The 23,401-nt window shown below is 48.6% G+C and overlaps 2 protein-coding genes across 4 annotated transcripts in view; one reads left to right on the top strand and one right to left on the bottom strand.

The window, feature by feature from the left end:
- The window catches only part of LOC121057311 (carboxyl-terminal PDZ ligand of neuronal nitric oxide synthase protein-like), a 31,784-nt gene extending 20,054 nt beyond the window's left edge, over positions 1-11,730 (bottom strand). The window contains exons 1-2 of the mRNA XM_040531261.1: positions 11,544-11,730; positions 8,129-8,200 (exon numbers count right to left, since the gene is read on the bottom strand). Of these exons, the coding sequence (XP_040387195.1) occupies positions 8,129-8,200; positions 11,544-11,648 (177 nt within the window). The 5' untranslated portion in view covers positions 11,649-11,730. The remainder of the gene's footprint in view (positions 1-8,128; positions 8,201-11,543) is intronic.
- An 8,319-nt stretch (positions 11,731-20,049) lies between these two features.
- TTLL11 (tubulin tyrosine ligase like 11) overlaps positions 20,050-23,401 on the top strand; it is a 48,128-nt gene continuing 44,776 nt past the window's right edge. For all 3 annotated transcript variants that reach the window (XR_005813745.1, XR_005813746.1, XM_040531256.1), the window contains exon 1: positions 20,050-20,346. Coding sequence is in view for 1 of the 3 variants with exons in the window: in XM_040531256.1 (XP_040387190.1) it covers positions 20,071-20,346 (276 nt within the window). In the remaining 2 variants the exon portion in view is untranslated. The remainder of the gene's footprint in view (positions 20,347-23,401) is intronic.

Genomic DNA, 23,401 nt, shown 5'->3' with positions numbered 1-23,401 from the left:
CAGAAAGGCATTGAAAGGTCGCTGTTGCTTAGAGATGGCACATTTCACTGAGTGGTCCCTCCGTCCATCTGTTATCAATCAAACATAGTACATTATCTGAACAGGGTATAAGAACTGAAGCATCTATAATAGCCAGTCCCCTCTGGAAAACTAGGTCATAGCATGAGGCTACAGAAAAAAGCTCTAAAATGACTTCTGTTACAGTGGCACTTAGTCACAGCTAAACCAGTCCCACATAATTTCAGCTCAGAAGTGGCAGAAGACAACTTATTATTCTGTGGCAAGAAGTCCAGAGATGATTTTGGGATGGAGACGAGCAGGGTAGAAACCTGCAGGAGATTCTAAGCCTCTGGCACGGTGAGACATCCCCAAGCAGCCAGCAGATGGATGGATTCAATCTAAAAGGTGTTTATTCCTCTCCTCCCACTCAAGATGCACAAGCAGAGTGTAGTCAGTTCTCTACCACAGCCACACTATGCTGCTTAGAAACACCACGCATGATGCCACTGCAAAAACAACTCTTTAAAAGCTTCTTCCCTTTGCATTATGATAACATGAGGAACAGAAATTAGATGGAAAAAGCTTGAGCCAGTCCAAGACATGGCAGACAGTTCTAGGAAAGCAGCTTCCACGTTTTTAAAGCTAATTCTTCAGTTTATAAAAATTAATGCTTCTGTATGGCTAGTAAAGCAGCGTATGTATGAAATGTGCCTGAGCCTGCCGAGGTGACCGTGGGCTGGAGAACACACGCAGAGAGGCTGCAGGGAGCCCCACAAAGCCTTACCCACACCATAGGGCCTCCAGGGCCCCACTGCCTTCATGGCAGGGGAGGTGCTGGGCCCGGCAGGGCATGCTGGGACCGGGAGCCTATAAAGGTCTGCCCAGGGCTGGGAAGACCTCAGTGGAGATGAGGCAGGGACCAGATGAGGAGACGCAGCTCTGCCCCAGCAGAGGCCCTGCTGTCCCCTGCCCACCCTCCACAGCATCCAACAGCGCCCTTGCCACGTGAAGGTAAGGCCTGCGATGTGGCTGTTGTCTCCTGCGGCACATCCTTCGGGTCTGTTATCTTCTGTGAAACCAGTACAGAGGCTGGGGAGCCTAACGCAGGTGGTGAACTGTAAATTGTTTTTTAGCAGAGCAGGGTGTTGTGTATCAGCAGCTCCAGTACCGGCTGCGCATGCTGAGGCCACCAGCCCTCCTATGGTGTGGGCCAGGAGCCCGCTAAGGCGGCAGTGTTTCTGGTGAAGGAGCCCTAGGAAGGGATGCCAAATCCTCTGTGCCACAAAAGCAGGCTAGTACGTGTGTCTGGGCGTACCAGTGCCCTGCAGAGCTGGGATGAGGATTACGGCTTCCCAGTCCCAGCGCCTCCGCAGCTCTCCTCCCACTAGAAGGTGCAGGGGCAGCTCGGTGGGCGCCTCGGAGCGGGGCTCCTGGGGCTCCCTGGAAGCCCACCCTGATCCCCACACAGGAGACTCTGCTTGAGCTGTAACACATAGAGGGAAACAAACTAATGAAGCATTAGGGCTAAACTTAGCTGCAATTAACGCTTAATTACCATCCTGAAAACACTTGCTCTATTTTGCCAGGGCCTAGAAAGGTAAAACCAATTAGCTTAATCTTGTGCGATAGAAACCTTAAATTGCATCAGATGCCTGTCGGGGATGGGACCCTGGGAGTACCTGGAATGACCCTGGAGCTGAGCCCTCCTGTGGGTAATGGGACAGCCCTGCTCTGTTCCCCAGGGAGGAGAGCCACGTGGTGAGGATGCCTTGCTAGGCATCTGCTCTCGATGCCCTTGCGCTATTCCCAGCTTTCTTAACCTGCTTGCCTGAGACTGGCCTTCTCTGTGCCTGTAGCTTCTGGTGTCGACTGGTACCCCCCCAGTTAAAGCAGGTAACAGGTAGTGATGCAGGCAAAGGTGTGTGGGCTGCTGGACAGGGATATGGAAGTACAGAAAGATCCAGAGAGTAGGCAGAGGACAAAAGCTTTCCATGATCTCTTGCAAATCTCTCTCCAAGTGAAGTCTCTAGTGTCAGTTCTCCAGTTAAATTTTTGGGGTAGGCTTGCAGCCTCTGCTGAGGACTGGCAGTAGCCTGATCATGTACTGCCTCTGCTGTGCAGAACAGCCAAAACTGACAGCAGACTTTCTGTGAAAGGTATGAGAGCAAGTTAGTACATGCTCACGTAGACTAGGACACCTACAACCACTGAGCTCTGGAGGCTAGAGGCTTGATCTAATGTGTACCAGAGCATGCAGTCCCTGCGAGGTTCTCTGGACAAGGGAAGGCATCCTAGAAAAAGATCTGCTCTTTTGGAGCATACTTTGGGGTAGCATATACTGTCCTTTTTGTAGAGGGGAGGAAGAGAAATGTGCATGCTTAGGGAAACTGGTTTAGCTGAAGTATTCCTCTCATCTTTCTGTAAGGCCTGACGCCTGCCGGTATGCTTGTCAATATAAATGTTGATTGGACCCATGGTCACAGCATGGGACCGTCTTCTGCAGTGCTGTTCATCAGTGAATGCCACTGTGTGATGACAATATTTATGTAAAGGCCTCAGATGAACCGAGGTGGCTCTCCTCTCCTGCCAGCTCTCTTAAGGCATCTAGTAAATGGGACTTGGCTACCCACCCAAACATGGAACGTATTCCCCACACTGTACTATCAGCGGTGTCCTTAGCTGGCTCAGGCTGTGCTAGCAGTTTGGAGCAGACGCGTGAGATGCTGGTGTTTTATACTCCAACCATGTAAGTACTGTCACCTGTTTTTTCTGTACCATCCTGTAAATGAAAGGAAGGTGTGTGGCATTCTGAGAATTAAAGAAAGGTCCACACCAGCAGTTTGAGGACTGCTGAAATATTTTAAGAAATTGGCATAGTTTTCTTTCACAGCCCAGGGCTGTCATTAGCTGAGCACTTGGATGTTCTTCCAAAGAGGCTGAAAGGAAAAGCCCTCCAGGAACTGCAGCAGAACAAACTCCCATCCAAAACCAACAGAGCCTGGCATGCAGCTACAGAGGTCTATACCAGGGCAAGTGCTCCATCGCTGCACAGGGGAACTTCCACGCTTGAGCCTGTCCTTCAGCTGCAGCAGAGCCAACCACTTCATTAAAGTGGGAGAGGCTGCAAAGACTGACCAAGAAACCCACCAGCTGGGAGTTCAGCTTTTTTTTTTTTTCCCCCTTTTTTAAAGTACTGAACACAGCTCCAGCTCAGCTTAATGCGAAACTGGTAGGAAAGCTTAGCTCCGTGCATAGTAAGTAAAGAAGGGCTGATAGGCAGAACATTTCAGAGAAATCTACGCAGCGATAATCTTGGCAAACTTCTCTCCTGTAGTAGGAAGGGTGTCTGCCTAGGAAAACTGAAGGAACTGCGTTCTAGAAGAATCTCATTGTCAAGTCTGTTAAACATCTCTATTTCTGGAGTCCCACCACACAGTGATAAATTAAACTGAAATGACTGAAGGCAGCCACCCTGCCCTCCGCCATCTGTCTGCCTGGTTCCTCTCCTGTAGCACGAGCAGACAAATGACACCCAGATTTGCTCCTGAGCCCTCGCCATTTACAGCCCGGCATGGCTCTCAGTGTAGGCTGCCCTATGAAGCCTGCCCAGCCATCAGGTGGGAGCTGCTGTCTGCACAGCTGTCCCTGCCTCCTCTGCTTCACCAGGGTGCACTGAAGGACTCTGACTTCCACTCATCTGGATTTAAACTGATGTCATGTCACACTTCAACACTACCGGTTGATATTTGGCAGTCAGTATGATTTATTGTGTGGCTAGACTGAACTTCCTCACTGGAATACTACACTGACAAACTGCAATTCGCTGAGCCTCTGCTTAAGAGCATGAATGCAGCAAAAAATGATCAGGATAAAGAGGAGGCTGAAGTGAGAACCTGGTTCTCACGCCAAGGAGAACTCAGCGTTTCTGATGCATCCTGTGTCAAGATTTATAAATGTTTCTGCTTTTGTGGCACACTAGACTCTGGAGAAAAGACTTCTCAGTTAATTTAAGTGTAAGAAATAAGGAGGTTAACAGCAGAAACATGTTAGTCTGGAGATGCCTCCCTCCTGTTAGTTCATCCTGGTGCTTGGGTGGGCCCAGCACCAGTAGCCTGTCCCCTAATGAAATGATTAAACTGAACTAGCAACCCAACATCTGGCTGCTTTCCGAGTGTTAATACCTGCCCAAGTCCCAAACAGGCCCGAAATGTCTAGGCTTCATAGAACTGTAAGTGCAAATTCCAGAGAGCCTGACTCTCTGCCTTAAAGGTAATTAAATGGAGTGAATTAGGGAATTGCTGTCAGGAGGTTGTCTGTAGGGGTGATGGGCTTGGGCACTGTTCCTACAGTGTCCTTGGAAACTCGCCTCTCAAAATAGCAGCACTTCACCAGGGCTGCAGGGCTATCTGTGCAGGGCTCAGCTGAGGGTAGTGCTGCTCCAGGCAGGTCACAGCTGACCCTCACCTCTGGTCAGTGTTAGCTCTGGAAGCTGGGGAAAGGATGCAGGACATGCTGCAATGTTAACCTTCCACATCAAGCCATTTATTCCTTGGTCTCTCAGGGCAAGATTCCCAAGCAATCTCAGGATCTTCAGAAATGTTTTGTTTTACAGAGCTCATCTGTACCCCCAGGGCCATACCCATAGGCATTGCCAGCAAAGCCTTCTTGCTACTGTTGTAGTTTCGTTGTTACCTGGGCTCCACAACATCTCCACCTTACCAGTGAGAGCCTTCATCTGGCTAAAGGGAGGACTTGTCTGTTTAACTGTCCTCTAAAAGGCAGCCAGGAGTAGTGAGTCTAGGGAGAGAGTGACCCTGCTGAATCGTGGTGCTATTTGGGCCCTTGAGAAGGACTTTACATTCTTCATATTAGCTGCCACTTGACTGCTGTAGGAAGAAAAATCTTGTGTTGTAGATAAATTCCTAGAGTGATGCGAAGGCTCAGTATCTGCAGATGAATCCACCTGAGCAGAACGCCAGCACTGGCACGCTGACTCCGAGGGCAGGAGCTGAGTGGGTGCTGCCAGACGCCCGGACCCGGATGGCCTCGGGCAGCAGCAGCAGACAGCCGGTGGGGCGCCTGGCAGCGCTGGGTGCCCGCAGGGAGCTGGACTCTCCTCACCTGCACCTGGAACTTGATGTGCCTGTCAGAGCACAGTGTGTACTCATTCAAGTGGCAAACTAATTTCATCACCTCCCCTGCCAGGTCTTAGAGGAGGTAGAGGGATTAGTTTGAACTCAAAGGATCATATAATAACATGGCAGCTGTATGCAACTAATAAGCCACGGGGAGGATTAGCAAACTTAAAGTTGTCTAGCTCTGCATAATGGGGAGCTAAGAACAGCAACTTCCCTGTTCTACCTCTTGCATTTGCATTCCCTTCAGTGGAAGCATAGAACATGACGAGACAAGGTTTTTCCAGCCTGTTATGAAATGGGAATCTAATCTGTGACTAATGGAGTATTGCTAGCAATTCCACAAGCACCCATTCAGTAAGAAATATGGATTTAAGCTTTACTATGAGAGTGCATCTTAAATCCCTTCTGCAAAAGAACAGATCATGATTGCAGAAGGCTAATGTTAAAGCTTGTCATTTGAGGCTCTCTGGGAGTAGCGTCCCACAGCACTCTGCATGTCCTGAACTCTGCAAGCAGACCGCTCTGCTGATGCGGGGAGAATGCCACTGAACTCCTCCTAGGCTCCCTGGCATAATTCATATGCAACTGGCAAAGGAGCCCAGTACAAAACACAGGCCAGCAAGGTGCCAAGGAGTAGACTTAGCAACTCCAGTTGCTGCTTTTCTTACCACCTTCTCTCTCTTCCCACACTGTACGGACAACTTTGAGTGCTACGTAGCTCTTGGTTTTTCCCTGGGGCAAGTGCTTTTAATCACAGACTGGAGACCAGAATTAGACCTAGGAGTAGGAAGGCAGTTTCAGAGCTTGTATTAGCTTACTAATGAGTAACTAGAGTAACCGGCTCTGTCAAGCCTGGAAAAAGAGGGCTGTGACTCCCTAAAGAGAGGCGCTCTAACTCCTCATCCTCCTTGTGGTCCCCTCTCAGAGCAGCAGAAGCCACGAATAACAGCCGGGCTGTGCCAGGGGCTGCCCCCATGCTCAGCTGGCTCCCAGCCCTGCCTGCCCCAGTGCTGCCTCCTCCCGTGTCGCAGGGCACCCAGGGCAGCACAGGCGATGTTGTGCTAGGGCTTGTGCTGCGCGTCTCTTCTCTTCCGCTCCAGTAGAGAATTCCAGTCGAACACTGGGGCGCACAAAGGATGAAAGCTTCAGCAGAACGTGCCCTCAGCAAGGCCTGGCAGGGCCGCAGGACCCTGCTCGCTCTCGCAGCACAAACAGACGCTACCACTCACAATAAGGTGGTAGCAAAATACTAGTTTCCACCAATAGCTTCTCCCAGTGTTTCCTCCCAGTTATAACTGGTTCTGCTGAGAGCCCATGGGAAAAGACTCCAGTATAGACAAGGCCGCTGCATGCAAATGAATGCTACATAAATAACCCCCATCTTCCCTCAGTTCCTAGGTTGTGTACTCTACGCACTAGAACTCTCTTCAAAGACCTCCCAGTTCATTCTTTATGCTCTAATTAAGGATCAGTGCCAATTAACTATCTTCAATAGAGGAGCATCTTCCGCTCAGCAGCCAGGAAGCGTCTGAATGAGATCCTGCTGTACAATACACGCATGAAAAGGGAAGCCCTCCCTTTTTGGAAAGGGCTCCCAAGATTAAAAATCCAGTATAGAATACAGGGTGCCTACTTTAAAAATATTGTGCGATCAGATTAATTGATGGCATCCAGAAATGCAGAGTGGTTTGTTACATGCCTCACGTAGCACCTGAACGTGTTATGGCATTACCACGACTCAGAGCTAGATACTGTGCCACTGGGGCAATAGCAGGTGTGAAAACAGAACGTAACGCTTTCTGGAAACTGGGATTGAAATATTTCCTGCTTTTTCTTGCAAGGGTGTTACCTGCTCAAAGATCGTAAGAAGCCGCTTTTGCTGTGCACTGTCAAAATGCCAAAAAATCGATTCAGAGCAAAACTTATTAATAGCTGCACCAGTATCTGAACTGGCCCAGTACTCCGCACCTATTGCCTTTGCTTCCTGTTGGTGTTCACCTGCTCCATAAATAACCAGGCAATTTAGACTGTGATTGCACCGTGTTCTGAGCAAGAGCTGTGCTGAGAGTCTGAGCAGGCACAGAACGTCATTTCTGAGCCTGGCTGGAGATGAATACATCAGCTCCCCAGTCACTTACAGGCTAAGTTTAAAAAGCACTATTCTAAATGAAAAATAGATGGTTAAACACTGCAGGGGGAAGGGTGGAGAATGGGATAATCCCTTCAAAGCTTTAAATGGAAGATTCTCAAACCTGCTTCAGCTGATGTGAGCCATACGAACAACCTCAGAATTAAGACCCGCACAACGCTTCGGCCAGGCACAATGGCTGCACTGCCTTTTGGGGTAGATGCACGTGAACATGAAGCAGATGTAAGCTAGCCACAAAGCTTATCACTGCTAAATCTGGTGACCATTCACAGGCTGTTCTGAAAAGTAAAGGGCTAGAGGAGGAAGAGTGCAGACTTGATGATGAGAAACAGGAACTGTAAAACTGTATTGGAGGACAGGGAAAAAACAGTGAATTAATCCACGAGCAGCAGAATCCACAAAGTCTTGTCTAATGGGATTTACATCCATAACATCTGCCAGGTCACTGATACTTCAGTATATAATAACATAATGTACCTAGAACTGTCAATGAATTTGAGTGCTTTTGTGAAGCAGATTGTGTTCATTTTGCTTTTTGTACAAAAAAAAACAGGCTAAATAAATCTCTTAGGTTCAAGGAGAATCCCCATACCTGCTTGGCAGAGGCTAGGGTTTTATGTTTGAGCTCTGCTAACTGATCCTTCTGCAAAGAACAGGGGGGCAGGTCTATCCTAACGTGCCTTGGGAGTTTCTAGAGAAGCAAGTTACAATCCTGACTGAGATTTGAGCTCCAGGTAGGAAGTGGGAGACAGAGGAAAACGCAGAACAGCACACTGCAACCACGTCACTCCCGTGAAGGTAACCTTTTATTCCACGTGAGACTCAGCTCTTTTGAACTTACCCGAATCCTTCTCATGGCTGCCACAATCTCCACGCGACTGCTGGGCCTGGGCACATCCAAGCTACCGATGTACTGAAAGACAGAACAGTGAGATGGTTTGTGAAGTAACGCACGAGTTAACTGTGTAGGCTTTTTCAGAACAAACTGCATCTCTCATCAAATTAGTCCCTGCGTGGTTAGATACTCTTAACCCAGAGCATGGTAGGGATATGTGTTGTGGATAGTGTTATCAAAGTTAGGGGGATGTTAACTCCTAACTTTGGGTGTGAGTCTGTGACCGGATTCAGGTCCTGGCTGTGCCTTTGCCCATGCTTTGCACGGCAACGTCTGCTGCGAATCAAATCACAGTCCCGCGGGTCTGAAAACAGGACCATCCATCCTTTGTCATTCCTCCCCACATCTGCTTTTAAAGGACTCAGAGCTAAAAGCACATGAGAGTTAGACAGTTGCCAGGGTGTGCGATAACCAGCCCTGCTGGAACGGGCTCACAGTTCTGGGTTAGCTTCTCAGTCGGGACCATCTTCCCCCTGGACACCACTTCTGCTTGGCTGGACTCGTTCACCTGTCTGCAGAGTCCCACAAACACTCCAAGCTCTGTCCTATACCAGCGGTTCTTAACTAAGCTTAAGGGAGCTGCAATCCCAACCAAGCTGCTGGGTGAGCCGGCACCGATGCCATAGCAGCCGCCTGTGGCACCCAGGATTTACACCCGAGCATCGAATCCTAGCAGGGCAGCAGCACCCCTTGCTCCGGGGCTGAAAGGTGAGGCAGGGGGTGGCCGCCAGGCCCCCAACACCTACAGCTCTCTGCAAGCTGGCGGCCTGTTCTCTCGTGCTGTCAGTGCTCTGCTGAGGAGAGACTTCACGTGTCCAGGGCAGGGAGATGCTGCCTGAGCACGAGGGTGAGTGGTGTGGGGGCAAGTGTCCTCATCCGACAGCGGGGGCTGGTGCAGGACGAGGAGCTTGGCACTGGTGTTTTCCCGGGGGGTCTGTCGGGACAGAGGGCAGGTGACAAAGCTTAGTCCCCATTTTGAGAGCTTGGTTCACGAGTCATGTTTGGCTCCAAGCTGGTTTTTTTTTTTTTTTTTTTTTGGAGTTTGTTCCACTGAGACAGGGGGAGGAAAAAGGGGGCAGCTAGTCAGGAGAACCCTGCAAACACTTAATGTGATAACAGCTATGAACAGAGACGAAATACTTCCTTGAGAGCAGCCACAGAGCTGTCACTGTTACTGACACAGTTCTGTGTTAATTTCTCTGCTATAACACTTGCAGCTTGCAATGGGTTTTATCCTGAAAACTTATGCATAATAGAGCTTTTCAGAGATGAGTTCTCCTGGCTCGGTATTTACTGGTCTTTTATCTGCCTTGAAATAAATACCGCAAGCGATCTGAAAGGTCATCTGTTCTTTCTGATGTTTCTGTAAATGCCTTTGCAAAATGGCATTTTTAAGAGCAGCAACTTCAGGCGTGTCCTTTGGTAAACCACAGGAGAGCCAAACCACTCCAGCCAGAGAGCTGGAGAGCAGCGGGGAACAGAAAGAGGAGCCAGGATTTCCTTCTGCCCTCACTGCAAGGGCATGTCAGTGTCTCTCAAGAGCTACGCCTGTTTGTTTGCAAGCATCTTGTTCTCCGAGGCGGCCATCAGCGTGGTCACGAGTACTCCCAATGGGCTTTTGCCTGCACAGAGCAGAGCTGCACAGGAACGGGCCGCCCTGCCAAAGGCGGATTCACAGGTGGGGCAGGAAGAGAGCTGGTGACAGCAGAGCCACGCAAGATTCTCCCAAACTCCCTGCTTTAGCAGAGCTGAGGTGCTTGTGCTCCTGTGCACGCAGCCACCTTTCCACATGCAGTTCCCATTTCTGACCTTGTGACATCTGTCCCTGAAGATTATAGGGCAAGCAATACGGTTTGGTATGCGGAAATTAGAGACTAAGTGGCCAGGGAGATTGCCTGGTGTCAGACACCTGGCTGCTTGCTGCAGCCTTGTCATCCTGAGCTGCAGCTGCCTGATGTGCCCACAGTGAGTGTCCTCATTGGAAGAAGCAGACGAGAACAGAACGGAGCGAGCACGTTACTAAGGTAATGCACACCCCATCTCAGACCCACACGCCTTTCAGCAGCGATCCGCTCTCTGAATAGCTCTGGGTGCCTAAAGCTGTCACTCTTACGAAGCCCATTGCACTCAGTTAAAGGTACAGCCTGTTCACATCTTTTAAAAATAAAGATTTTTGTTCTCAGCACAGTTTGTGGTATAGCAAATGTTAACTTAAAAAAAGAAACAAAGATTAATTGTTTTTCTCCCCTAAGGAAGAGATTTTTAAGATGTGATCAACTGTCTGTTCAGATTCATCCTTACATCCCATTTAAATCTTGCAGCTCGTTTAGCAGGAAAACCAGACTGCACAAAATCCATGTTTCAAAGCTTTATTTGAATACATTCCCCTTCTTTCCAGCTCAGGAGACAGCAGGCGTGAATTCCATTTCTAATCTGTGTTAGGCCACCTGCAAAGAGGGGAAGAAAGCCCCAGAGTTGCTCCAGCAAAATGCAATTCTTCTTGCCAGGCGAATTATAAACCTATTCCCTGCACTGTCCACAGAATGCCAATTCCACTGAGTTGCTCACTTGGTGGTGGTGCAGTGCCAGACCATCTTTCATGATCAGTGTGAAGTTTCTGACAATATCCGTATTTCCTTCTGATACCCCAAGACTGCATGCATTTAAACGAAGCCCTCCCATGTCTAGCTTCTCAAGCGGGGGTCAGGTCAGATGGAACAAGGAATAAGGTAAGGAATGAGGTGTTCTTCAGCAGCAGGTAGCAGCTGCTGCTTTCCAGGGGGATCGGGAGCTGTCACCTCGCCGTGGCAGGAGCGGGACCCTGCACGGCGATGGGGCAGAGCCAGCCTGAGCCAGGATGCGTGCAGCTGGCACCTGCCCCCTCAGGAGGGGTCTTTCCTCATCAGTTCATAAATGAAGCAGACGAGGCTTGTAAGCATTAAATAGCTTAAAAAAATGAAAAAAAAAAAAAAAAGAACCTGTTCGTGATATTAAGTGTAAAGCTTTCGTAGTTCATTGGCATCTTTCTTCAGGCTTCCTTAGGCCCAGCACCCGGCTGCACAGTGGCGGGGCTGGGGGCACCTCAGAGGTGCTCTGGGGGCAGGACTTGGGGGGGGGGGGGGGGAGGGCGCGGCGAGACCCCGGCCTCGACCTCCCCCGGGGCCGCTCGGTGCGGGACCGGCTGGCAGCGGGCCCGGCTCTGCAACAGGGCCCAGCACCGCAGGGGGGGAACCCTGGGGGGCCCCTGGGTGCCGGGGCCGTGGGGGGGGGGGGGGGGGGGGGCTCCGACAGGCGGTGTCCCCGCAGCCCCCTCCCTCCCTGCCGCCCCGGGCAGGGGGAGCGGGGCCGTGCCGCGGCTCACCTTGGCCTGGAAGTGGATGCCGTGCTGGAAGGCCTCCTCGTTGTGCAGCGGGACGCGGGAGTCGCAGCCATCGTCCACCAGGTTGTACCGGTTCTTCACCGGCATCGCGGCGGCGGCAGGGAGGGAGGGCGGGAGGCCGGCCGCGAGGGCGGCTCAGGCCGCGGCGGCGGCGGCGGGGGGCGGGGGGGGCATGGCGGGGGGGGGCATCCCGGCGGGCAGCGCCCGGCCCCGCGGAGCCCCGGGGCTGGCGGCGGCGCCCCCCGGCTGCGCGGCGGCTCGGGGCGGCAGCCGGGGCATGGGGAGGCGACGGCGCGGGGCTGGCGGTGCCCGGACCCGGCCGCGTTTTGAATGAGCGTCCGCGGGCACCGAGCGGGGCCCCGGCCCCCGCCGCAGCGCCATTGGCCCGAAGTTCCCTCATGTGATGCGGGGGGCGGCGGCCGCCGGCACCGGACCCGGCCCGCTGGGGCCCGCCCCGGCCGCAGCCGGTGTGGAGGCACCGCCAGGCGGGCGCAGAGCTCGCCGCGAGCGGCTCGGGGAAGGGGAGGCCGCACCGAGGCGCTGGAAGGGCTCCTCTGCGTGCCCGAAACCGGCAGGGAGCTGGCTGGAGTTTCGATGGAGCTTTTGTCGGACCGGGTTTCTGTCCGTGGGGGGCTGCCCCGGCCCGGTGTGCCTGGAAGCACCGGGGAGCGCTGCGGTAGCACCGCCGGTCCCCACACACCGATCCCCAGTTCCTATCTCTCGGTGTGGAGCCTTGGACGTGTCCAGAGCACGCCTCGGAGCCGGCACTGGTGTTGCCTTGGCTGGGAGCCGTGCTGTGAGACGAAGGGTTAAGGATGGAGGCTTGTCCTAGTTGAATTGTTTGCCTTTTTTTTTTTTTTTTTGACAGTTTAAGTCACGCTGTATAATTTCAGCAGCACCTGCTGCACTCCCTTTGTTAGAAATTCTAAAAAGACTTTGTACAGAATGATCTAGGATCTCACTGCAACTTCTGTGCACAAATGGCGGCCTAAAACAATTATGTATGTCCCATTTTAATGTGACTTAGCTTTGTTAGTAATTAACACATGCCCTCTGTTAGAAGCCTGCACAGTTGATGTCCACTGACCGACTCGATACACTGCCAGGATTTTGGGCTTTTGCTGTGCACTTAGGCTGTTCTTTTCTTCCCAGCTTTGTCTTCAGGGTGCAGCACTGCCGGCACGCAGGAGAGCCCCCGCAGATGCCGCCCTGGGATGCCCGATGTGCCCGAGCAGCAGGTTCTCAGCAGGCATCAGCACAGGTACGGATGGGTGCGGGGCCGTGCACAGCTTGGTGGCAGGACCCACGACTTGCCTTCCAGCTGTTAGCACAGCTGCGCTCTCTGTCATTTACAGGAACGCTCAGAAATGTAAACTGTGTAGAACCCAAGGGGATGAGGCTTATATTTGCTCTGACTGATTTAATTTGGCTTCCTAAGAATTAATTTTTGAGCGATCAGTTTTAACTTTCATACAAATAACTACCCAGCTGGATGCTTGGACATTGCCGGACACCACCTTTTGTGTGGCTTTAACATTAGCAGGAGAGAAAATTTTGGCCACAGGCAGACAGCGCACTATTCCCTGTCTCCAACTCATGAGAGTAATCATCTTGAGTTTCTTGGCACCTCTGAAGACTGGTAAGTCAGAAGGGAGATGGACAAGAGCCAAAAATCCAGAAACTTACAATTAAGAGAGCGAGAAAAAGTCCAAGAAATTAATGTTGGTTCACTGACTGTGAGTCTACATGTTCCAGTACTTTGTGGTATTAGCAGCTCATTCTGGCACTGTGGACATTGTGCTGCGATGAGTTCTGTGGCCAGCGTCTGTGCTGTTTTTCTGTTTCCAGACAGGCTTCTTTTATTTTTTTAATTCCGAGTTACAATGTTACAGTACCTTTATATTTAAATATCCGCATGCACTCTTTCATTCAGCATAACTCAAAATCAGCCTAGATACGCGTCTCACTTGCAGAGTCATCGGTTTAGTTATCTGTTGATTTTGTCTACTTAGAACCTTTCATGGCACTTATCTTGTAGAAATACTGATATAAAAAAAGATCTGTTGACCTGAATGAAAAACCTAGATTTTGTGTGGAAATGGCCTTGGAGTGATGGAGCAAAATGCAGTCCTTGGTTCTCCTAAGCCCTAAGAGAAGGAGATGCCACTCAGTCATCTGGGCACAGCCTGCGCTTGTGCTTCCTTTGATGCTAACGCCAGTGAAGCTCAACCAGTAAGAGAAGAAAGCCTAACACAGCCACTACTAGCGAGTCTCAACATTGATTCTGCAATATTGCATTTTAACTGAGGCATGCATGAACCTGTCACGGTGCTGAGCTGCTGAAAGCTCCTCCTCATTTCCCTCCCATTGACACAAGAGCGTTCCCATGTGAGTGGGAGCATGTGGACTTTGCTTGGGAGAGTCAAATCTTTTAATCTGGTAGACAGGATGAAATAATAAAAATGAGCTTTTTATTTCAGTTCTGATGCTCTCCAGTATCCTGCAGATTATAAAATCCTTTGGGTAGGAGGATGGAAACATTTCACAGGAATCCTGGGAAAAATAAGGCAATTGTGATTTAATAAAGCTTGCAGTGCCAGACTGTTATATCACAATTGAATGGAGTTGTTTAATATTCCGTGTTCATTAACTTCCATGAACTCTTCATAGGGCTTAGCTCTTCTAAGGTTAATGGTTTGGATCTGTGTTTGAGAATTGAGTCTGAAGGCTGCTAAACTTACGAAGCCATTAGTTTTCTGTTTCTTTGCTGGGCAAAGAAAATTCTCTTACTCCACTGCAGGTAAGAAAACTATGTCTTTCCTTCTGGATAATAAAACTGGGCAAATATGTGGAATTAAACTGTTACACAGCATATCATCACAGATTTAGTATAAACAAATCCGTACAGGCATTACCCTTTCTTGACATGAGCAGTTACACAAACTTCATAGTGGGTGTTTGCATCAGATGGAGGTACTGAGCTAGTTATTCCTTTGATGTGCAAAGCACACTTAGAAAGTCCTATTTCTCTGAACACGGTGGGAGTTAAGCACCAAAGACAGCTTCTTGGCTCATAGCTTCAAGTGTTCTTGCAGAGAGCAGGTTTGTATCAGCTTTCTTTTTCAGGCACAGCTACCAAGGTTTCTTTCCTACTCTTTCCCTTACACATGCACGTTTCTTTGCATCGACATTTGCTCCAAATGGAAATCTCTCTTCCTTTATAGTTTCCTAATTTGAAGGGACCTTGAATGTGATGTAAATCAGGTAGTGGGTATTTATAGCGTGTCCTTTAATTGTTTCTTTGGTTGATTTGCATGGAAGGTCGCTGTTGCTCCCATCCGATCCTGTCAGGTTTCTTCCAAAACCCACCTTCACAACTCAGATAGGGAAGTTGCAGAGGCACTGCACACTTTCCACAGGAGACTTGGTTTTGATGCCAAGAAATTTTCCTCCCTTTTGCTAACCATTTTAAGCACTTATTTCTGCTCTGCAGAACTGCAAAGATTTTAAATGATAAATAAGATGTGACATAGGAAGAACAACCACACCGACATCCAGTAACGGCAGATAAAAGCTCCATTATGGGAAATCACATCCATATCATACTCGTAAGATCTGGGAGATCTCTACAAGTTTACTATCTTAGCGGATCTGGTTTTGTCATGCCATTTTTATTAGCATTATTAATACTTGTTCTGCTGCAATTTTTACAGTGAAGTCTCTGGTGTACTTTCATGGTAGCAGACTTTCAGTGTGCCAGTGGACAGCCTTGTGAGATATAGCAGCTGAATTCACTTGCCAATCTTCAGCAGATGTGTATTCGCTTGAATACAGAAAAATGCTGCTTACATTTAATAAAGGGACAAAATGAAGCAAAGTATGCCCAATTTATAGTTACTGAGAATCGGCAGTTACTGCAGTAAAAGTTAATAGATTAAAACCAAAGGGACATAACTGATTTACTGATGGCTTTACAGTACAGAAAGAATACAAGTGAATCATCCGAGCTTGCAGCAAAGCAATAAAACTTTTCACTAAGTTCAGTGACTTTGGATTTTAGCTCAGTTGTGTATAATAGTTTAAGAGTTTGGGAGTTATTTCTGTACATAATACTAACAACCAGCTTCTGTCCCCTCCTTCGACAGAGCAGGATGAGCTGATGTGGAGGCAAGGGAGGAGAGGCTATTATAGGAACAACATGCTCTGCTAGTGGAGGCAAAAAAAATGTATACTGCTTTTGGATTTCTAAAATTTCAGATGTGTTCTACTTCCTTCACAGTCACTTCCTTTACTCAAGGGAAGCAAAATTAAACAGCATTACCACACAGCAAGGCTTGTTGGCTTTTCTTGATATCTTAAAATACTGATCAAAAGTTAAGACAGAGACTCAAGGGGAACAGCATGTCAGGAGTTCTCCAAGGCCAAGAAATGTTGTCTTACAAAGCTACTGCGAGGTCAGAGGGTTATGTATGTGTTTTTCCCTCTGTTCTCGGAAGCTGTCCTCTCCCCTAGTGAAAAAGAAGATCTGGAAGCAAAGAGAGGTAGAGAATTCTATTCCAAACAATGCGGGTGCCCAACCTTCATTTAAATGAATTGGTCTGGACCTTCAGTTTAACATAAACATTGGGAACAAATCAGAGTATCTGCTTAACTTTTTTGTATAAGTAAATTATCAAAATAAAGGTGGAAGAAATGGTAGGAAAAGGTTATTCAGAAACATTTTGTCCTGCAGTTACTCCTACATCAGATAACTCTCTATCGTTTATGATCATTGGGTGATAAAGTAAAATCTTTGTTTAACCAGTTAAGCCTGGAGGCACCAACCACATCCTATAAATGGTGCTGTGTGGTGAAATGTGGAGGCAAGGTACTGTTAACTGAAATTGTGTGATGTTACCCTCTGCCGTATCAGGGATTTGAAGAAAACGGAAAAAATCACAAGCAAAATCTTTCAGTGAGTCTCTGAAGGTGCCATATGATGTGAACTCAAAAGTGACATGTGGAACAGGCTACTCCAGCGTCGTTCTTTCAGTCCTCCTCAGTCAGCGTCATGTGTTCTCTGCAAGTACAGGGTCTGCTTCGTTAGATGATTATAGCAGATTTGTGTCTCTCAAGAAGAAACAGAAGCTTAAGGTCTTCACGGTTCAGCTTTGTAGCATAGCCAGGAAATCTGCCCATTAGAATTGCAAGCCTCTTTCATGCATGGCCAGTTCCAAAGTTCTGTGCAGCAGGATTCGGGAATGAAAAATGTCATCTACAATTATGCATATTTTCATCATCTTCTGTCATGCAAATCCCCCCTTCCCAAATATGCAGCAAATGTTTTGTTTGCATATGTAGGTCAACCACAAATCTGCAGTGGTCTAACATAAATATTGGAAGCATAGGTTGATGTAAACAAATTTAAACCCAGTCTGAGAACCATAATAACAACACCGATGTTTTCCAAGTCTGTTTACTGGATATGTTTTCTTCTGACATTTCATTTTATAAAACATTGCTTTCCTATTGATTTTCAAAAGTACAATTGACAGAAGATACTCACCTTTATTGCAAAAGGAACTATAAACTTCAGAAATGGATGGATAGTTCTCAATGAGTAACTTATTTTTATACAGGAGCTCAAAGAATGTGTTCTTTTTCAAAACGGTATGCTAGAGTATTTCTGCAAGTAATTCTTATTTTGTGGCTGGCAGGAGCCCAGTTTTATATGATATTTTAAAAAGATTGTATGTTTGTTTTACACATTATGTGCCACTTAATGTTTTACTTGTCTGGGCTATCTTTAAAAAAAAAAAGAAAGAAAAATATAGAAAAGAATACATTTATTGTTCTTACAGTGCTAGAGAAACGCTAGAAATTTTGATCCAGACTCAGCAACAAAAAAGCTTACTAGAACTCAAATTCACAGTTTAAGAAAAACATTGCGACCTATTAAACTCATAAGCTTAGTGTGCTCCCATGTCTGATTCATGAATTTGGTATACCACAGGTTGGCAGTATGGTTCGTCTTCAGTATGAGAGGTGCTTGGATCAGCATTGTCATGATGAGAAGCCCATACTGCTCAATTTACTGACTGCGAAAGTGTAATATTCAGAGTTAGGCTTTCAGTGAGAATATCCCTGCAAATGAACGAAGAGTCCTCTTGCTGGTAGATCCAGCTTGCAATTTTCAGCAGGATACACTCTCCCTCTGAATTACCTTGCTAGCTCATTACTACTCAACCTATACTTTACTCCCCTACCTTGCAGTACCCAAGTATCATGTACAGTCAGACTTCATGCTGTACACCACAGACCATCCCTATTTATCTCAACATGAAATGAAGGTTTTATCCATACTACACACTGCAAACCAGGTATCTGATGTATTACAGCTGTTCTGATAGAGAAAGCACTAGTACCTTATTAGGCTATAAGAAATGTGGATATGTAATAATTAGATACACAAATATTTTTCCTTTGCAATCATTTAGTTTGGGATTTCCCATACTCCAAAGTCTCATAGTGCCTTGACCCATCTTAACTATTTCCCTGGCTTTCCTTCAGCACTGCTGGCATTGGTGATGATAAATCTCTAAAATACGTTTTTAAAAGTGTTCATCCAGGAGCCTGGCAGTAAAATCAGAGGCAGCCCGAGTCAGGTCACCACTTTAAATCACACTCCTGTTGGCAGACACCAACAGTTGCTCCCATCTGGTGGTGGTTGGTGAGACAGCCAGGATGTGCCCTTAAACAGTGTTTTTTGAAGCACGCAGAAAAGGCAATCCCCGGACAGACCTTTGCTGCTGAAGTTACAGCCCCGCCGAGCTCCTGTTGGCACAGTGAAATGCTCCCAACTTTTCAATTATGAATTGTCTCAGCTATCAAAAAAGCACGTCATTTAATATCAACCAGAGAGCAAGCAAGAGCGAGCTGTGATCTCACTTTCCTGGTCACGTCACATTGTAAGACACAATGCTGTAAATAATTAATTAATTAGTTTCTTTGCCTACAAGGGTGAATGGCAGAAGATAGGCGAGGCACTGAAAAAACGCAGGCACTGTTAGGAATGCAGCTGATGCTCTAGTTGGCTGTTAGAGAGTATCTGGGTGAACAAACTTTCTTTGTAAACTGCTGATGATTTGTGGAAAAGGGTCCGCATGTCCTGTGACAGCTAGTGACACGCTGTGCCTTGATTTCTGTAAAATACCAGGAAGCATGAGATGAGAGCGAGACATTAATCCAGATGTTTCTAAACCTGGTCGAGCAGGTAAAAGATATGTGCGCCTCTCATCCTAGTCTTTGGAGTTCCCGAGTCAGGAGCTTAATCCTCCTGACATGACATTTCTATTTTAACTCATAGCTAACTGGAAGTCCCAAATTCTGCTGCATTTATTTAAATTTAGCTTTCATTCAAGTGATTTTTTCCCCCTGACATACTGTTTCAGTCCTGCCCTTTCTACAGATCGAGAAAACGAGTCTAGGGACAGCAATTTCACGGAATCCGGGTAATTCCCGTCTCTGTCCCCCCTCGAGCCCCATTCCAGGGGGCGCAGCGCCACCTCCTGCCCGAGCCGGCCCCACGCAGCCTCCTCGGCCCGTCCTGCTTTTGGCATTGCCCGTCTCTACTTTTTGCTGTCCTTTGGGACACCGGGCAGTTCACTCGCGTGTTCTCGTATTCATCGTGTCTAGTAAATTAATATTGTGCGGGGTTCACACAACTGCACGTAATATTGTTAGTTATTGACACTGTAAACGACAAATGGTTTTTGTGTTTTCTTGCTGTGCTTTTGATTCCCTCCAGCAATGTAGGAGCGTGTTTAAATACAGAGATTGCTCTTTAGAGTGACTCCAGAAGCACGGTATTCAGCTGAAGTCGTGCAGCACTGAACGCAGGTGCCGTGGAAGATGTTTCCAGTACAAATCCTGCAGATTTGGGGCTGCAGAGCCATTCGGGCAGCATGTCCCCGAGCAACAGGCCCAGCGTGGGTCTGCCAGCCATATGCCTCCAGAGCAGCTTCTCCAGGCAGCTTTCAGTACAAATAATTCGGGTAGATACAGAAACTATTTAATCATACAGTGGTCCAGAGCAGCAAGCTGGATATCACTGGACAAGGACAAGGACAAGGGGCCGATGCCCAGTGGCAGCCCACAGCAGAAAATCCCTGATTTATCTCGGTGTAAGGGGACTTGGGCGCCGCCCGCCCACACTGACTGGGACAGGGGACGTGTCACCCCTCAGCCCCACGGCTGGCAGGCGCCGGCTGACGGCCTCCGCCGCCCGCTTCCAACATGGCCGCCGCGCCCCGCCCCTTTCCGAAATGGCCTCCCCGGCACGGGCGGGCGGCCCCTGCCCGCTCCCAACATGGCCGAGGCGGCGTCGCGACGTCACCGCACCGGCGGTGGCTGGCCCCTCGCGCGCTCCGTCCGCCGCCCCGCCCGCCCGGGCGTCGGCGTCGCCATGGCAACGCGCGGGGGCGGGCCGGGGCCCGGGGCCGGGCCGAGGCGGCGGCGGCGGCGGCTCGGGATGGAGGCGGCCGGGAGCGGGACCGGGGGCTGCGCCTCAGCCCGGGAGGCGGCGGAGGCCCCGGGGTCCCCGGCCCTGCCCGGCCGGCGGGAGGAGGACGAGGAGGAGCGGGAGGCGGCGGGGCCGTGCCGCGGGCGGGCCTCGGGCGGGCGCGGAGCGGAGGCGGGCGGGGGCCGAGGCGGGCGGCGGCGGCCCCGCGTCACGGTGGACAGCTCCAAGGCCAAGACGTCGCTGGAGGCGCTGAAGATCAGCCTGAGGCAGCTGCGCTGGAGGGAGGTGGGCGCCGGGGGGCTGCGGCCGGCGGGGAGCGGGGGGGGGGGGGCGAAGGCACGGGAAGAGGCGAGCTGGGGCAAAACTGGTGGTTTTAAACTGCTCGTGTAAGTCCTGAAGAGATTTCTGCTGGGTGTTGTGTCACAGGTGCTCAATTGTTCTCCGAGGGCGAAGGGCAGCTTTCCGCAGCAGCTTTATAAATACCTTTATAGAAACAGATGGTTTCTGGGAGCATTTCTAGGAGCTTTGCTAAGAAAAGGGTGCTGGTAATCCTTTTGGAAGAGGGAAGCGAAGCAGAAGGCCGAGATCCGAGGAAGCAATGTTTCTCTGTGCGGCGGCGTGGTCGGTGGCACACCTGCCCCTCAGAGCTGCCCTTGGGCTCCCTGCTTCTGCCTTTTGCCTCCCCCTCCTTCCCCGGGCTCACCAGATACCGATATTTCTTTGCACCTGATGCTTTATAAAGAAAATCTGTACAGACTTGGGGTAGGCAATGCATTCTGTGTTGTTCTTAACTCCAGAGTTAAAAGCTTCAGAAGCTCTGTCCAGTTCCCTGCTGCTCTCAGCGCAGAGTTGAACCCCAGAGGAGGAAGCCCCAGCCTGGTGCGGTTACCTCGCTTCTCCCTGGTGCAGCCGCGGGGGTCTGTCAGCAGCTTTGCTCCGCGTTGTGCTAACCGACATGCAGAACAAGGGGCACTTCACATTTAATTCTTCTTTGTTGTTCTTATTGGCTAAGTTTTTATGCTCAGAGTGTATGGTACCGTTCTTGTGTTTCTGAGTTACTGCTTTATGTTAGCCTTGTCGATTCTGTTGGTAATGAGCCATAGTTACTGTGTTAATTTTGTCTTGATTCCTGAGATTTTACTGTTTGGTGTACCTCACCCCCTGGATTTTCCAGGCACGGTGGGCCGTCCTACAGGCTGACTTGTTTCATGTGCTCTTGTTCCTCCCGAATATCTGCGCTGCATTATCGGCATTCTCCTTCCTGCTCTGTATCCCACAACCGCGATTGCTTCTGGCGTCACTTAATCTTTTTCTGTTTACTGCCTCCCTCAATACTCTTTTTTCCTCCATCCGTTAGTATGGTCAATATTTTTCATTTAGTCCGTTGCTTCCCCCTGTGGCCTTTTCTTACTCCTAATAAAGAAATGACCAGGTACGGAATTGTGGGACATCTGGCTGTGCCATCGAGGTGGCTAATAATTCATCCCTCTCAAACAAGTCGCTGCAATGTATTTCTGTAGGATTTTCAGCTTATTGTAGTAAAGAGTTCAACAGGTATGAATGTGACATTATCTTTTGTCAAATTTCTCATATCAATGTATGCGTCAGATCAGTTTTTAGATCCCCCCCCAGGCGTACCGAAAGGGGAAGTATTAGCAATGTCTCCTAGCTAGTACTGTTTGCATTGTGGAAAACAGGAGGATGAAAATCTAGCACGGGAGTAAGACAGACTATTGACTTCAAGGTAGCAGACTTCAGTAGATGCAGGGAATTGGTAGGCAAGATCTGGTTTAGATTTGAAGAGAAAAATAAATGACTTCAAGAAGAGAAATTCAGGGAAACCTCTTTGGGTCAAGTTGCATAACATTTTGAATGCTTTTCCTCTCAAATACTTAGCAAAATAGCACTGTGGTGTTCAAATAATTATCACTGATGTCCAAAGAGCCTTGGAAACAGGGTCACTGTTACAGCAGGACTGGTGGAGGGAACGCACATAGTTTCTTGTATGGTCCTTAAAAATAACGTGAAAAAAAATCTTAGAGGTATTAATGAAATGTGTATATTGAAATACCGATGGTTTAGGGGCTGGTATTTCACTCTTTTTCACTCTGTAATACTTCTCCAGTTGTTTGCATTTTGGGCTTTGATTTGGTATATTTGGCCCTTCTCTCTCACCACTTCTTACATTCTTTCCCGTTGCTGCTTTCACTTTGTTTCTGTTCTGTACGTTTGCTGCTGAATGTGTTGCCTTGAATGTTTTCGTGGGCAAATGTTATACTAGGCTTTTAAAGTGGACTACTTTTCACTGATAGCTTTTTCTGTCCGATGGATAGCATGATGTCAGTGTCATACAGGCTTTTGTTTGAAGTTGTACATCCTGAAATTTCTTTTCTGTGGTTCCCTTGACTTGCCAGAAGGGCTTTGTTTCAGTAGCAGGCTGTAGTTGCAGTATGCTCCCTGATTATATTAGTGTTAAATGCCACTATAGAGAAAAAAAAAAAAAAAAAGAAAAAAAAGACTAAGCGTGGCTAATACCGGTGAGCAGTTTATCCACGTACAGGGTGGACCTTTTAAAAAGCATTGCAGAACGTTAATGGGCATGCCAGTGAAGCAATTACTGGTATTGCTAGATTGGACGATCTGATTTAGTGTGTCAGATTCTTTAAATGAACATGATATGCCAAATGCAATAATGGGCACAAATTGAGCTTGCATCCTGAGTTTATTCATTGCTTAATAAACTATTTTATTTGGCTAGCTTTCAATTACTAGGAAAATGGAAGAAGCAGATGTCTCAGGCATCAACTGTCCCAACATCAAGTGTTTCATTTGTCTTGCTGTTCAGTAGCTGCACAGAGGCATAAAATAGTTTGAAATTTTATGCTAGGAGAAGCTGACTAGAAGACGAGTCATTTAACTTGTCATTAAATGTGATGGAACAGACTGATGTGACCCATGAGACAATTTAAGTTATTGGCTTCCAATCAAAAGGTAGAAATGACCTGTCAGACAACTTGACTGTGATTGATTATTAATTGTGTCAAAGCTGTGAAAACACTTCACTTCGTGGCCTCCTGTTTGTCTTTTCTGACAAATGCCCCAGCTCTGAATAAGAAAGACTTTAAATGAGTTCTTTGAAGGTTTGGCGGTTGGTTGCAGGGACGGGTTGTAGGACCAGGCTGAGCAGGCAGACGGAGGCAGGGATGGCTTCGGTCACATTTTTTAGCTCTGTCCCCTGGCAGCGGTGAGCACCCCAAGTCCTCGGGCTGCCTGCACCCTGCTTTTGCCATCGGCCAGAAGCTGGGGAGGTGGCAGAAGGCCCGTTTTACCCCAGCAAGAT

This window comes from Cygnus olor, chromosome 19 (genome assembly GCF_009769625.2).
Source record: "Cygnus olor isolate bCygOlo1 chromosome 19, bCygOlo1.pri.v2, whole genome shotgun sequence".
Taxonomy (NCBI): Eukaryota; Metazoa; Chordata; class Aves; order Anseriformes; family Anatidae; genus Cygnus; species Cygnus olor.
This window is presented reverse-complemented; position numbering and strand designations above follow the sequence as displayed.